Source organism: Antedon bifida, chromosome 2 (assembly GCF_963402885.1).
Source record: "Antedon bifida chromosome 2, ecAntBifi1.1, whole genome shotgun sequence".
In the NCBI taxonomy this organism is placed as follows: Eukaryota; Metazoa; Echinodermata; class Crinoidea; order Comatulida; family Antedonidae; genus Antedon; species Antedon bifida.
Window position 1 is genome coordinate 28543350 of NC_136227.1, and position 17727 is coordinate 28561076.

At 33.4% G+C, this 17727-nt stretch overlaps 2 protein-coding genes across 2 annotated transcripts; one reads left to right on the forward strand and one right to left on the reverse strand.

The window, feature by feature from the left end:
• Window positions 1-133: 133 nt before the first annotated feature.
• On the reverse strand, window positions 134-3364 carry LOC144836133 (large ribosomal subunit protein bL20-like). Its single transcript, XM_078691329.1, has 5 exons — window positions 3219-3364; window positions 2328-2438; window positions 2080-2157; window positions 1446-1511; window positions 134-892 (listed from the first exon to the last, which is right to left on the reverse strand). Exons 1-5 carry the CDS (start codon window positions 3303-3305, stop codon window positions 704-706), a joined length of 531 nt encoding a protein of 176 aa, XP_078547455.1. The 5' UTR covers window positions 3306-3364; the 3' UTR covers window positions 134-703.
• A 158-nt stretch (window positions 3365-3522) lies between these two features.
• LOC144858931 (uncharacterized) lies at window positions 3523-12405 on the forward strand. The gene is made up of 4 exons (XM_078715080.1): window positions 3523-3613; window positions 4644-4751; window positions 6155-6588; window positions 6845-12405. Exons 3-4 carry the CDS (start codon window positions 6159-6161, stop codon window positions 11089-11091), a joined length of 4677 nt encoding a protein of 1558 aa, XP_078571206.1. The 5' UTR covers window positions 3523-3613; window positions 4644-4751; window positions 6155-6158; the 3' UTR covers window positions 11092-12405.
• Window positions 12406-17727: the final 5322 nt, after the last annotated feature.

Below are 17727 nucleotides of genomic sequence, written 5' to 3' on the forward strand. Positions count from 1 at the left end.
TTATAAGCATACACTTTTAATTCGCATGAAAAAATTCACCTAGTAATATTGTATGCTTTCCCAATATAAGTTAGTTCTATAGTTATGTTCGGTGTTATAGAGTAAAGGGGCTATAAAGACCAATTTACACAGACAAGCGGTAATGGTGAGCAGAAAACCGTTTAGCTTGTCTAACATCTAGAGTCTGTATCTATCCTGAGCGGAAACCGCGTTTTGTGTAAATGGTCATAAGAAATAGATTCTATATATTTATAACCGTTACTGCTTGTCTGTGTAAATTGGCCTTAATATTGATCTTACTTCCAATCTAGATGTTATTCCGAGCCTTACAAATCAGAAAAATAATTTTTTAAGAACACAGCTTTTTTATTGTATTTTAAACTGCACGTTAAACCAATGTTTGTTTTAATTGTTTACCACACACGTGGTAGTGTATTTAAATGTTTCAAACTCTACCCCACAGCATTACAGGTACACAATTTCTGTTACGTAGACACATTGTAACATTACAGTTACTTTTGTTATAGCATACCACAAAAATAAGTAAATTAGCCTCATTGTTGGGTTCAATGCCAAAGTTACCGAACAAGTCAATATAAATATCATCAGTTATTTAGATAACGATTTCTTAGCTTGTTTAGTTTCATCCCTTGTGCTCAAACATCTTTTCATCCAACAAGTCAATTTTATAAAATATTTCTCTTCATACAGGTGTACCATCAGAAAGTTGTCTGTCGCCCTCTGTCTTAGACCCATTAACTCTTAAACGCTGTAGTCTTTCAGCCAGTATGTCTTCTTGTGTTGTAAAGCGCTGCATTACAATATCAGGATTTGCTTTTAGGTTTCTCACTAAGATTTCGTCTTGTTTGGCCTTTGCTAACTCTATCAAACTCTGAAAGATATGACACATTACATGGTATAAAGCTCTGTCTATACTATCAAACTTTAATGTGACAACATAATGTGATGTGCCCATATGGACACGTTGATGTCATATCACTACCGTATTTGGGCACATCACACTGTTTTTGACAATCTAGTTTGATAGTGTAGACATAGCCTTAAAGGGACTCCCATACAATAAAAGCCTCCTGAAATTTTGAGCAATTTCTCCGGATTGTTTTGGGTATAAAAAAACACATCCCAATTGGGCATACATTTATCATTTAGACTCTATTTGGTTGACTTTTAAGGGTCCAATAAAATCCATCGGAGATGCATTTTTCAACACAATGTACACATATGCCTCGTTTAGAAAGCACCTATTATACCATTGTTTCTTATGATTTTTTAAGATAGTGCCCTCTATGGTTGGATGTATTTTAAAATAATATAACACCCTCAATAGTTTGGCCATAATTTTTTTTTTTCAAATTCAACTTCTTATTTTAAATAATATTGTAATATAAAGGTAAACTTTAGAGATGACCATTTTTAGCCCTCACCTGAAATGACCTGGGTTCAAAGATTGCCAGGTTTGATAACATTTTGCGATCAATTCGAATGTCACACTGAAAAAAAAAGAATATCATACAGTACTTCTTCCAAATGAGCGGTAACAGTAATAGAAATATAGAATCTATGTTATTCCTTATGAAATTTACACACAAAATGGAGCAGACGGGTCGTTTCTTCTCAGGATAGATACAGATTGTACGTGAGACAAGCTACCGCATTCTTCCTAATAAACGCACCCCGGGGTGTGGGGGGAGTTTATTAGGGGCAGGGCGTTTATTAGGAACAATACGGTATGTGGTTTTCCACTTACCATTACTGCTTGTAAATTGGCCTTTAATCGTTCCCCGATAACAATCGAGGCATTGTTTTTTCAAGGCTATAGTAATTGGTTACTTGTTTTAATTTGTAAATTGTACTATCGTTTTAGTTTTCACACCAGTCCCACCCAATTTCCTAATATTCCAAGTTTCCTGGACTTTCTGCATTCTCACTCCTGAGGACGATCAAAGTATATTGATCTCAATATCAAGAAACTCAACAGTTCTTTTCAGAACTGTATAGGTGGTGTACTGCAAACTTTATATCAACAACAAAAACAATAGCATTTTGTTTGTTACATACCCTTGCAATATTTGCTATGAATGTAGAATATGACAAACCATGCTCTCTAGCTGCAGCATTAATACGCATATTCCAGAGCTGAAATTGAAAAAAGTTAAAAAATACAACATTTAAAAGGTTACAAAAACGAAAGTAATAATGCACTATCCCAAGAAACCTATCATAAGAGAGAGCAAATCGAAATGTCGACACCCATTTGCAGCCCATAATAGTCACTATTGTTAACCTAGGTGATGATTTATACTTGCCTCACGCGCAGCACGTTTTTTCACTTTACGACTTTTTTGACCAAACTGCCATGCCCTTTGAACTGCTCTTACAGCTATACGATAACAGTTCCTCCTTCTTCCATAGAAATTCTGAAATAAAAAATGGAACTTTTAAAAAGTTTTTAGGTCTAGTGAAATTTTGTTTACATGACTTGTTTTTTAATAAATTTCCAGTTATGCTTCAAATATTTAAAATGATGCGAGGTATTGATAAAGTAGATGTCAGTAAATTTTTCAAGATGAGTAGAGTATCCAGTACAAGGGGTCATCAGCTAAAAATACAGAAAACAAAAGTGAAATCGAAAGGAAGACAGAATATGTTCTCTATAAGAACTATACATTGTTGGGACTCTTTGCCAAAAAATGTGATTGAATCTCAAAATCTAAACTAATTTAAAACTGCACTAAAAAAGCACTGGTCTAACCACCCGTTAATATACAGCCCATATAATAAGAAGAATATCTTCTGGTCACGAGGGGCACAGAAGCATTAATACGAGGGGCACAGAAGCATTAATACTTTAAGTCTCAAAATCCAGGTAGATCCGGGTAGGTCCTCTTCTTGGCCTAGCCTACACTACAGACAGTAATATTTATAATTAGTAATAATATTATATAAATTAAATAAATATTATGTCTTTCTTTAAAACAAAAGTTATTACTTTCTAGGGTCTACTTGCTACCTAGTTAGCTTTTAAATTGTATATACTGTACTAGGCCTCTAGGCACGTGTGTGGTGGTGCTGATGAGAGAGCTCGAGCGAGGAGGGAGACCGATGATAACAAGTTGGTGTCTGCCTGATCACCAGGCCTAGAGAGAGGGGACCTAAGCCTAGCAAAATGTACTGATGTTTATGAATTATGCACATACGGTAGCTTGGTCAAAAATAAACTTCTTTCTCCAAAATTTATCTGGTCCTCTTGAACGAATTAGTCGAAAACCAGTTAAGAACACCATGATGACATCTTATCTCTCACACTTCGAATGAATAAACCTTATTTACGTTTTGATTCTTACCTGACATGAGCCCTCTATGACTTAACAATTCAATTTGTTATGTTCATCAGTGGCAACACTATATTGAATCCTTCTAATTTATTGAGGGCGCTGTCAAAAATAAGTACATAATTAACAATCTTTTGTCTAGCGCACTCTATTTTCTTTTTCCTGTGTCCAAAGAAGTGTTAAAAACCGACTGGATTGGTTGATAATTTACGGTGGTGGTGTTTGTTTACGTTATTTTCATATTTTCTGAGAATAACCAAGTAAGTACTAATGTAATCTACATAAGTGAAGTATTGCTAATATACAATGTGTGCATTATTTTAGCTTGATGTAGCTAGGGCCTAGGCCTAGGCCGCGTGATTGAATCACACAGTGCAGGTTTCGCCAAGACAGACACCGAGCTAAAACCAATCAGATAGGGAATATTGTAGTAACCTTATTTATTACAGATAATATTTAGCGCCCATTTTCAAAAATGAGGATTGTGATTGTTTGAAATTGTAGCTAAGATTATTTTTAAATTATTAGTAATTTTTGAGACATGTTCTTGGTGACCGATTTATGTACAACAGCGAAAAATACGTTATTCTAAAGTAAGAAAATTGAGTGGGGTTGTACTGCTAAAATATTGGACCGTTCGATTTTATGGAATAGGGGTGTTTTATTTTATGTGATTTTCAAAAACACAATTACAATTGTTTTAAATGTAACAAAATAAAGTTAAATTTTCATTGATTGTTTTCATATTTTTTATTTATTAGGTAACTTGTAAGACATGTTTTTTAACTTGTGATATATAAAAATGAGTTATTAGAAAGTGTAATTATTACTCATCAATCTGGTTTACCTCAAAATAAATGGAATTGAACCATCATTATGAAGCTGCTTGGAAGCCATTTTGTTTTGTAAAATACTGATTATGATAAAATGATAATTACTTTGAGTGATATCTGCATTTCGTTAACAGGAAACTAACACGTGTGTACTGACTTCGATCTGTAGTGTTAAAAGATTATAGTAAACGTAATAATTTTCCAAAGTTGAGTGAAGGAATGAAAAAATAAATAAACTGAAAAAAAAAATGGGAAAAAGCAGAGAAGAAAAAAAATGCAGTTCGTTGGAGGGATATTTTTAAATAATTATAATATATTTTCCCTCCTGTATTTTTGTGCAGTTACTGATTATGTTTTTACTACTGGTAGTACTACTACCTTACAGAACTACATTTTTAATAATATAAGAAATACAAAATTTGTTGATCATGTGACTTTTTTATGATTGTTTCCATAGATTTCTTTGATGATGACACAATAATTGGTGATTGTAAATGAAGGCTTGTACATGATACTAATTCATTGATTTTATTACTACACACACAACAAGCAAGTAAATCTTAAGGTTTGTGTACATGTACAATATGGAAGTACTGTAACAGTAGTGTCATGTTTTTATTTTGGTTTACAATACGATAGGCTTGATAGACATTACTGACTCCTGCAGACAGTACAGTATTCAGAAGTGCGTATGCCTATCATCAAATATGTTTGAGATCCAAATTTCTCCTCCTTCAAAACCTCCACCCACCCCTAAGCTTTCGCTGACTAATGTTTCTTGGCCCTACTGTATGATGTTGTTAATATAATTAGTAGAAAATCTCTCTTGTAATTTGTATTTGTTACTGCAATTGTCTGATGTTTGCTTAAAAAAGGCGACTCAAAACAGAACATGTTGTTTATTTGTAAGATTCACTTTTAAAGTACCTGTAACTTTTTTGCTACATAATTTTAGAAATATGTAAAAATTGTAAGCTATGGTACACTTTACAAAAATGCCCTTATCCATAGTGAATAATGTCAATAAAACAGTAAGGAAAAGAAATACATTGTTTATTTAATGGAATTTAATTTTTGTAAGGCTTTCATTCTGTGATACTGTACAGTATCACATATTTAAGTCAAGTCAAGTAAATTTATTGTCATTTGTAAAAATATAAAAACATTTACATTGAAATTAATTGTAACGGTTTCGGCTAACAACAAATAAATAGAACTTAAACTACATGGTGAAACTATCCCCCGCCGGACACCATCCCGGTATTTTTAGAACTGGTTTTGGGGTTGGTAAACAACTAAACCCCGCCAGATACCATTCCGGTATTTCTAGGTTTCACATATGACACCTATAGGCTGTAACCCTTACCTGACCGTTAACAACATTCAATAATACAGACACTCGCTTAAATTGAAAGAACTGTATTTCATCTAAAATAATAATTTTGAACATGGAAATGTAATCGAAATCGTGCAACAATGCTGTTTACAGAAATTTATAGCGTTTAAATTTACAAATGTTTATGCTGAGAAATCAACCATCGAGCGTCATAGGCTATATATGATATCCGATATTCGATTTATCAAAACGTTGCATCTGGCTTATAAACCTTACCTTTAAACTTGCATGCATCTATGGTACTTTGTTTAAATTATGAAAAGCAACACACCAGGTAATGTATAGTATAGAAACAAATTCTTAGACTAGGCCATTAATTTACAAGAGGTCAACTTTATTTTATTTATTGTAGGCAAGTGTTTTTATTATATCATTTTGATGACCGAACATTAGTAAAGCAAATAACTTATTATAGGCATGTGAACACTTGTTGATTGTTGAGTAAACAAACATAACTTGCCTGAAGAATTTAGTGAACCACAAGAACTAGCATCAGCAGAAGTACTGTGGGTATATTAAGCTTTAAGAAAACAGTAATTTATATAAATAATTCCTGAATTATATTTCCACAGAATCATGGCCAAAGCAGATAAGTGTCAAAACCGTGAGTTGCGTCTTTTACAAAGAGATTCTCATTTTGAGGAAAGTATGAACGTTAAACGATCAGAGTTTAAATGTGAGGAATGTTCATTATCGTTCCACCGCAAGACTTCCTACGACTCCCACATAATGAATAATCATAAGAAGAAAGAAGAAATGGCCGAAATATGGAAACAATTAGATAAGCCTGACTTTCTCCCTCCGAAAATGAAACCTAAATCAGAAAAGATACACATTGTAAAGAGCGACCTAAAACACAAGATTGTTGTTGGTCTGGACGGTAAGATTGTCAAGAAATACAAGGCAGGGATTGTTGAATTGCGAAAGAAAGTGAACACAACTAATGTAATCAAATCTGTACACATGTTGACTCCACCAGTTTTAGCCAAGAAACCTACACCTATAGGTAAAACAAAAAAGTAGTTCATTTTTTATCATCAATTTTAAATTTATGCATATTTACGTTGAGGAATTAATTTTTTTTTTTACTACTTATTCATTATTGACACATAAATGAACTAGTTAAAGTTTATATTAACATTTTATTTCAACTAAAAATCAAATTGAATTAAGTGTATTATTGAAAAAATTGTTTAATTAGTGAATTTAATTAACTAAAATACTTTTTTATATAAATTAAAATAATTTTATTTATCTTTCAGCTCCTGCAAAAACTTCTTGGAAAAACCAGTCTTTTGAGAAGAAAGGTATCCAGTGTTTGAATTGTAAAAGCCACTTTAAAAATGCTTTTGAATTTGGTGTTCATACAACCCGTGTGGAGCATCGAGTTCCTTGTACAATCTGCTTCACTTCATTTGAGAATCAGTGCCATTTGAAAAGACATCAAAAGATTGCACATCCTCATGTATGTAAAATGTGCGATAAACTATTTTCGACTGAGCAGCACTTAGATGTCCACCAGCGAGTCTCGCATCGTATGGTGTACCAAACAATGAAAAATGATAAACAAAAACAAATATCAACTAATGGGGCCAAGTCTAAAAGCAACGCTGTGCCAACAATCATTATTTCAGACTCGGATTCAGATGAAGCAGCAAAGAAGTCAAATTTACAAAACAAAGCATCTGGTTCGAACGTATCCACATCCAAGAAGCACAGTCTCAGTGCCAATGACATGATGCAAAGTTTGGCTTCTATAGCGCAGTCAAAGGAAACAAAAGATCCATTCTCCAACATGTTGTCTGTCATGTTAGAGAAGCCAGTTATGAAAAAAACCCCATCAGTAATTTATACATCTTCGAGACCAATGTTCCATATTCAAGGAACCCATGCGCCATTAGCTAAGAAACCAGTACAGCCTGTTCAGAACAAGGTTGTCGCCTTAACCCCAGCAGTATCGACCACCACAGGGCTTTCCTCATTTCTTGGACAACATGTCACCTCAACTGTGTACAGTAACCTTAGACCAAAAGGTTCATTTAATCTTGGTAAGCAAGTTGAGCGTGTTAATCTAGCTTGTAGGCTTGCGCAACACAAGCAATCACTTGAACTTAAGAAACTTCTAAAGAGACATTCACAATATAAAATTAATGATAAGGACCTAAAATATAAAATACCACTTGGGAACTTAAATGAAGAATTTGATAATTGCCCTCTGTTTCCTAGTGAAGATGATATTAAAATGCGAACATTTGACTATACCAAATCACCTTTGTCCGTAATGGATGACCCCAGTATCTTGGCAAATTTTGGTTTGGGAACTGAAGTAATGCAACGCATGTTCAGTGAAGCAGTCGATTCATGCATTTTGCAAGAAGCTTGGAAGTTAACTCACTCATCAACATTGCGCAGGAGAAGTAGAGAAGTCACCAGTTATTCTTTGAAACAGAAGCAGGAATGTATACTAGATTTGCATGTCCAGCTTCTTGCTATTCGTAATGCTGCACAAACAATTGTTAATAGTACTCTTGTGAAACATATAACAGAATTAAAGCAAGCAGAGAAACTAGCAGATCCTGTTGTAGCGATTGACAAACCAAGTGATGGTCAACCTTCAGACAAGCCTTTCAAAGATGTAAAAACAAATAATTCAGACAAGCAAGATGCACCCGATGACAAAAGTAAAGATCCAAAATCAGAATCAACTGAACCTCAACCCATGACTGTAGTAGAAAAAGCACTGGAAACTGAACAGGCCATAATCACCCAAGAAGAAAATCAGCAGTCCAAAACAGACCAGGATAAAAAGGATAAGCAAGAAGGAAACAAAAATGAACAATCTGAAAATGCTAAGTTACCTTCTCCAAAAGCTGCATGCCAATCTATTGGAAATGCTGAGAACCTATCAAAAGATGGCTTACCAAATGTACAGAAAGATTCTGCAGAATTAAGTGAGCAACAAAATGTAGTCGGTAATGATGTGAACAATTTGATAGCTAAACCAATGGAAGTAGTCGCAGACAAAATGATAGATAATAAGGTAAGTCAAAACGAGGATGTCAATGGAATGTCTGATGAACCTCTTGAAAAGGTAGACAACCAAGAGATGGTGATTGATAAACAATCTTCTGTTAAAACGATGACTAATGAAATATGCATTCAAACTGAAAGTAAAGTACAGATTCCTGAAGGCGTGAATGATGTTTCAAATAAAACAGCGGTTGAGAATGTTGATGTTGTTACTGGTGATTCAAATGTAACTGAAAGTAAAAAAGAAGTTGCTAACAATACCATGGTGAAAAAACCAAGTCAAAATGACACCGCACCTTCTGAGAATAATCAAGGAGAGATTGAAGTCAAGAAAAACAATTCTGTAAAAGGCGAAGAAACATGCAATGAACCATTAACAGAAATCGAGCGAGTGAAGCAATGTAAGATGCTGACGGAAGAAATGATAAAGGCCATTCCTAAAACTAAATCTGGTGAAAATATAATCATAAGCGAAGTTCAGATAAGTTCAGAATATTGTGGTCTTCTTGGGAAAGGTCATTTTAATGGAATGGACTTTCGATGGATTGTTCAATTTGCCAGACCTTATGTCAACACTTTAATATCGCATAGAAAAGAAGATTATGGAGAAGGCAGTCCAGATAAAGATCATGTAAAAGACCTGAAGTCAAATATAATTGAACAACCAACTGACCAAACAACATCTTCAGGTGTACAAAGTACAACCTTTGGAAGTACAGGTAATACATCTGTGATTCAAACCAACATGGCGTCATCTGAGACACCTACAGTAACGGTTGAATCTGTTTTTAACTCTGTTGTTGAAGCTGCCATTATTGGCGAAAGCGCACCAGTCGTCACACAGATGACAACTCTACCTACTTTGACAGCATTTCCATCTATTTCTACTAATCTACCTGTAGCTGCAGCTCCAGTCGCTTTGACTCCGTTGGCAGGTACTAGGCCTACTTTCTGTCAGCTCTCTCCAGTGTCTGTACCAGTAAGTTCACCTAAATCCTCTGTTGTTTCTCCAGCGATCTTTCCTCGACCTGCTCCAGCTTTGTTTCAAGTTTTACCTTGTGAAAGCATCCAACCAACATTGACTTTTACTCAATCTGCCCAGCCTATCACAACAAATATTGTTTTAGGTCAAGGCATACAACAAATTCAACGTCAAGTGCCAATGGTTAGTAGAATTAAACTTGCTGGCCTGTCAAACATATGTCAAAATTCAACTGTATGTGTACCAGCAGGTGTTTCTCAATTCACAAGTATCCCTCAAGTTTCCGTAGGTCAGAAGGAATTCCGATCATTTCTGCCGAAATCACCTACTGGTTTATTAACACTGTCTAACAACAATATGACAGTCTTGCATCAGGACATTCTACTTAAGTCCACTAATTATAATCAAAAAATGTTCACACTATCAGCTGCAAAGCCTGTTGTCAGAAATTTTGACTTTGTTCCGACCACTCAGGATTCGAACCATATGCCTTCAGAAACAAAAACGTTTTCTATGGTGGTAAACCTTCAAGAGGAACCAAACAACAAAGTGTTTTACACCCTTGAGGATTGTCTGGATTTTGAAGCTGGTGAAATTATATTGTTTAATAATGACATACAAGTTGGAAAGGTTCCACAAAATAATATGAAGAAACTTTTTAAATGTGACCTTGTACTAGGTAAAAGTACTGAGCAGGAAAGGAATGACAATGTGACATTTCTCAATTCTTTGTATAACATTAGAAAACTGTATATATCAGGCCACCTGAAGAAAATGATTTATCAGAAACTAATTCCCATAGGTCCAATTTTGAAATGTTCTTGGATCCCAGTACAAGAAAAACGTACATATGCATTTCTTGTGGAATCATTACTAAAGAAGGGAGATAGTAGCACTGACGAGGATTTGGAAAGAATTAATACCCTGCTGTTAGATGTTTTAAACAGAAGTTTAAAAAAACCTTTGGCTGGTGCAAAGTCTTCAGCAGAAACCAAAACCAAAACTTTGAAGGGGAAGAAAAGAGGTAATAATTGTAACCTAGAGGTCAGTCTGACGAATCTATCACTTCCAAAAAACCAATCTACAGTTTTGGTGACAGAAAAAAAGAATGCAAAGAATGAGCACATTGGTTTTGTAATAAAAAACAAAACTGGATCTTCTTTTACAAAAGACATCATTGACAAGGAGCATGTAACCAGGAAACGTTCACATAGCAGCAAAGTTAAATCTGAAGAAGAATCGAATGATAACGATGGCCACAAATCCAAGGCAAAAAAAGACAAGAAAGATGTTGAAACGAAAGAGAAAATCAAGGAAAACAATGATAAACAAACTAGATTGAGAAAACGATCGATACAGAAAGAAGGAACACATGCAGAGAAAACTGAAGATAAGTCACATATTGGATGTCAATCGTTTGTTATACCTGACGAAACAGACCCTGAAATACAGTTTGCATCTCCTAGAAAGAGGGCAACTCGTGGACAAAAACAGTGAACTGATAAGTTGCAAAGGTCTTAAAAGTGTTACAATTTTTCTACCATGTTTTTTTAAATTGTAGCCTGTCTAAATAAATATATCTAATACTATGTTTATTACAATATGCTTTATTTATATATAACTTATTTTATTTGTTATAAATCATTTCTAATATTGGTAATATTTTCTTTATGTAATTTTTAAATTATGTGTACAGTACATATATTTTAATATTTATTAGACTACAGTACGGGTACTGTACATGTATATACCATTATTAGATAAAATTATAGATATGACATACCAAATTGTATTCATAATATTTATAAATAATATCCTGTCAATTTTTGGTAGGAATTCTAGGAACTGGGATAAGGCTAACCAAACTGTTAGTGTTACACAAATGGCGTCGTGTTGTCAAATTTATTACTATGCCAAGACGAACCTGGCACAAGAATTTTAGGTGGCATATGCTTAACTATGTTTGTGAATATTATTATGTGTTGTATATAAAAGTCAATTGGACATATAAGAGTCCTATTAGCGATTATATTTCCTTCTGCCACATGATTGGAAGTTTCTTAACTCCTGTGCTAAGGATGCCAACAGCTTGTAATACTGTATAACATAATACAGTATGTTTGTTTAAACTATACTCACCAGCAGCTTATTGATAATTACCTTTGTACAATAAGTTTATATAACAGAATAGCTGCATTGTTCTCTTTCCTTTTCATGATAAATGTTCAGTAGAATTAGTGATTGTTTTAGTATGTATAGAATGCCCTGCTGCATGCATGATGTTGTTCAACCTTTAGCAGTTCCAACATTATTTCAATTACGGGACCGGAAGGAGTAACTCCGTTTTAGGTGTATAAATAAAGTTTTTTTTTATTTTGAGTATAATTGCTATGTACTCGCAAGGAATGACAGAACCCTCTGTATACTGTTTATTCGAAATGCAGCCTATTATTATATTAAGTTGTACTTTATTAGACAATGTTTTCTTTTGTTGGTATGGTCTATTGGCAGCCGAATTAAAGAAGTACTGTAAACATTTAATAAATAGTATTTCCCCTATTATACCTAAACATTCGTTAATACTACGGCGCAACGCAAGGACCTAAACGTAACTCAAGCGTGTTGACCAATGACAAGCGACAGTTCGAATAATCCATCCAATTACGTTGCGTTAAGTCCTTGGGTCGCGTCTCTAGTGCGAACCAAGCAATGTAATACAGTAACGTACTCGCAGTGAGCGTAATGTCATTTGGCAAATCACTGTGATAAAGTTCTTGTTTATAATAAATTATCTGTATAATAGTTGTTTAACCACGCAATTGGTAAATGTTTTCTTGAATGTTAAAGTTAATGTAAATAAATACTGAACACAGTAAATTGAAATTGCTTGCGTTCGTTCTGTACCTTTTGACTAGTCTGATTTTAAAACAATAATCTTTAATGAAATTACAACAAAGCCTCCTTTGTAATTTCGGAATATTCAGGAAACACCTCTGTAAAGGACACTGTCATAATGAAGGAATCAACGAGCAATATCAGTACGGATCGAAAACCATATTCAGGGGACACCTCAAGAGAACACTTTACTGTGTCACGAAAGTAGACGTTCCAACAATTTCTCAATATCCGGCTTTGGCATAGCACGCCTGACATATCTATATAATGCTATTATATATGCCATGTCTTTAGGTCAGAGCAATATAAATTTAATTAATGTAATAAATTGTTATTGTTTTAAATGTGTATGAATGAATTTAATTTCTGGCTCTGCTATAGGTCAGACTCAGAACCATGATATTGAATACAGTACTGTATATGGCTCTGCTGTAGGCTTTTTAATAGCGTCCTCTATGGTTTGATGTATTTTCGAAGTGGTGTAGTGCCCTCTATAGTCTTCATTTAAATGGATGCAGCCGCGTGCGAAGTTTTTTAGTAGCAATATGTCGGTCGGTTTGTCGGTCGGTCAGTAAACACTAACTCAAATTTGCGCACGCGACTGCAGCCATGTATATGGCCTTGTTTTGTGTGTATGTAAGCGATGTATAAAAGTTAGTATATTAACCAGCCGGCGTAACAGATCTTGGGTCATGTGGTGCTGATAATAACATAATCAATAAGAAACTGTATCAACGCGAAAGCTATATCTAAGGCCGACAGTTTTTATATTTTTTAAACTCGACTAATAGATAGGTCCAAGCTGCTGGAGCCAAAAACGTCACGGTTGAACGATTTTGGATTCTCGCCCTTTGATTGATTGACGCGAATCAACAGACTGCGGAAGATTCTCACGTGTGCTGTTGTCTCTGAGGACTGCTGCATGTCCTGCGTCCTGGCATTGACACACGTCGAGAAAATAATGTATTAAAATTTATTGAATGAGGTTAAATAAACACTCCTTTAATTTAATAAACATGTAATATTATATTTGATTGAATTTTACAATGTTGATATACAAAATATATTACTAGTCCACACAAACACAGCCACCCACACACACAGCCACTGTGCCGACTGGACCGTTTTAGAGGTGTTTACCACCTGTTGGTCCCGATCCTTCACTAACAGAGTTAGTGAGAAGTTGAATAAATAATAAATAAAAACCGTAAAAAAAAGTTCGTACAATTGCCTACTAAGGGCGCAATTTATTTTTCGTTCGTGGCTAAAAACGGTTATTTTCGGCGATGTTTTGGACCCTATATATTTCGAAAACTACAAGTCAGATTTTCATAATTCTTTCCTTATTTTAATATTGATACAAAATATTAACAGGCAATGTATGCTATTAACTTCTAATGTTGCATCGTTATCCTTAGGTAGTAGGCATATATACTAGCTAGTATGTGTGTGGGCCGGGTCATTAGAAGTTAATGCTCCTACCCTGGAATATGTAGGTCTACATATACTGTAGTTTAATTTATGATTATTGTTTTGTTCTGTACAGTAGGCCAGACTATATTTAAATGATATATCTTAAGAAAGAACAATGATTAAATAGGTTTTTTATAAGAAATATTTCAATAAAACCTCCCGATATTTCATTTCTCCAAGTTAGGAAGTATGCCGAAGGTCCCCTTAATAAACACTGTACTTTATCTGCAAATAGTAGGTCATGTTTATATAGTCCCCACCCAGAAGTATTTTGTTTACCTTGGTGATTCACGGTAAGAAAATTAACTTGTAATTGAATGAATTAATAGTATTTAATTACGTGACAATAACTATTGTCTTGTTTCGATTAACTATTGTCTTGTTTCGATTAATTTACAAAATACAAAAAACACTGTACTTAAATATCGAACTCCAAGTGAATTAAACCATGCTAGGTGAATGTTTAGGTAAATTTTCCAATTGTAGAATTGATGTTAGTGCCACAGTCTATTGATTTAAATGAATGAATTACAAAACTTAAACTACTTATTGATTAGGCATAGATCGTCAGAAGACTGCACTTTTTATTGAGCTACTGATAGGCCTACACTGTTTTATTTGTCTCAGATGTTTTTGTTAAATTATGTCGGTTATTTAACAAGTTTTCTTCATTTTTTCATCAGTTTGTCTTAATATTGTGGACGTATATCTTAATAAAAAAAATAACAATGATCAGATAATGATTCATTATATTTATTAGAGATGTATTGTCCCCCAAAAACATGAACAATAAAGGCTAATTAAATTAGACTTTGAATATGTTATTTTGTAGTTTTATTGAAGTTAATCACTTCTGTAGAAAAAAATAATAATGTTTTCACTTATGAAATGACAAAATAAATGGTTAAATTATTTTAACCAAAAAACCATTGGCTGGCAGCCAATTTGACTATTTTTTGCTTTAAATTAAAGTTTTTTCAGATAAATCATTTTTTTTGGATCTAACTCTTGGTCAAGTGGATAACTATTATGTTACATTAAAATGGCATATTAAAAATGTAAATAATTATTTTACATCTTTAACTATATGCTGTCACAATAATATAGACATTTACAAAAGAGGACTAGAAGACTGTGAAATAATTACTTAAGCAATTCCTTTATTTGATTAATACATTTTACATGTTTAATGTAACTTTGTGGTAAACATAGTGTAATATCATAATAGAGTATATTCATTTATTAATCTTCAATTTGTGTTTAATCTAATTTGTTTAAATTTCATATTGGTATTTTAACCATTTGGAGTAGTGCGTGCTGTAGGCCTATGCTAATAATATTCTTTTTGCGTGCTGTTTTACTTATATTAAATAATTACTTAATAATTGAGATTTCATCCACATTAAAATCAATTTCAATAACAATATACAAGATACAAGAAAAGATTCGCAAGGTCTATATTTGAAGATGTGTACAATAGTGTCCGTTTATCAATTGACGTATTTTTTTTACCAGGATAGCCCCAAAAACAGTTTCACAGGATTTAGATATTTCTTTTAAACTTATAGGCCTAATGTACATGTTATTAACTTCTTTGTTGTCTTATGTGGGTTCATCCTACTTATTGAAATACATTTCACGTAATAAATAAAATCAATAAATAATTAATATTGTATACCGTAGTGCCATAAAATAGAACGAACATTATTTTCAATCTTTTTTTTTGTTAAATTATTTCCATACCTGTAAACTAGCATATTTTCTACTGTTCAACATTGTTTTCTAGTAATTTTTTCTCTATATACATTAATATTGTTATTAACTGTTTATATATTTTAAAAATAATGGACAAATGTACATCCTATAGTAGGAGCATGATATAGAAATTACAAACAACATAGGAGGATATAATGTTTGCAGTAACACGGGGATTCATGGTAATGAATTTCAAATATTATTGATAAGTCGTTATTCATTTACATAGTAATGCAAGTGCATTGTAACTCCGCCATCTTCCTTTTTTCTGTCTATTGATAAATGTAATATATACACTTATGCCAGTTTCTTCATTAATTCATTATTACAGTCATGATGATCCCAGCTACAAACAATATACTTGTACTATACTAATTAAGTTACAACACGTACGAGGTTATTATAAAGAGCTTTGCATATTCACACTCAAAATTTATATTCGGAGTTTATTGTTTGTTTAGTATTAACAAAGCAATTTTTATAAAGAAGGTTGATATAAATAATTCAAGAGAAAGTAAGTTATATAATTTAGACATTTAATTTAATTTAGGCCTTAGTTAATTATAATAATAATACGAAAATGTATGTAGGTTTTTTTGCGCAAGTTTAATATAGTAAGAAGCAATGGCATCAGTAGACTTGCTCCAAGTCTGTATTTATTGTCTTTTATGTCATTCCACACGTCGTCGTTTGATTTGTGTCTGATCAAAACTCAAGTAATACACGTATGAAACGCCATTTGTGCAAAAATATTTATGTTTTTACTAAGACAAAACTATCGCATCAGATGTTCTGTCTGTAAAACCGTTGTTTTCAAATATTAAAAAATGGTATTTTAAAAATATTTAATAATTATTATTATTATAGTAGACCTACGTCTACTTTATTCAGTTGAATGTAGTGCACACATCGTCGGAAAATGTGACTAAGTAAAAATCAACCATTTCAGCATCACTTAGTTCTCCATCTTGACCTGTACTGGTACTAATTAAACACTCGTTCGTCTTGTGATTGTATGAAAACGAACTACAAGCGTCCACATTGCCGCATTCTAGTGAACATGTTCCAGGACTTGTAGCGAACAGGCTTCTTATCACGTACTCTGAGGTTGGAGATTTAGTGTTTCCGGTGATTTTATACATTTTATAAGCAATGGATTTTGCTAAATAAAAGAAAATATTACACATAAGCACCATGATCCGGTTACTATGGTTAAATTTATAGAAAATAGACGTTAAGTCACGTCACACAAGTTAAAAGGAATTGAAAAGGTGGCTTAGAAATAAAAGTGTATAGAGATATTTACTTTTAAAATTGAAAGAACAAATTCTTGAAAAGGTGTGGACACCTTTTCCTCAGGAATGAAAAAAAAATGCTCACCAGATACCAGTTTATTTTAAGAACAACGTGAACCGTGTATTTACGGAACAATTTTCGTATTCGATTGGGAACTTTCGTAATCAACATAAAGATGTCTTGAGTCCTTTTTGTATTGGAATGGTAAATTGTAAACGAATTTTGCTCAACACAATATTCATTCGAATAGAAAACGTTTTAACAGCGCAAGCCTTTTCGTTAAGAACAATCTCAACACTCAAAATACTCTGTTAAATAAGTACTCAACGGGACAACTATACTCAACGGTATAATTCCAATCAAATACGACAATTGTGTTGACTCAGATAGAGTAAAACTACAATAGAAATATAATTATTATGATTATTACCTTCACATATGTATTGCTTCTCTGAGTTACAATATGCGTGGCGTAAGGATCCATCCTCGACGGCGATTCTGAAGCAGTCCATGTCTCCACTGGCTGCTATGTCATAGTTCATGTAAGTCGGAGTGTCACTGGTCAACCATTCCGGATTACCTTCTTGCTCGATGTCATTGAGACCTGTCCAGAAGGAGCTAAATGATGACGTCAAGTTAGTCAAATAAGTTTTCTCGTCCTCGGTGTTGATGGTCAGAAGCGTTGAGAATTGACTTTCACATGCTGCCTTGGCA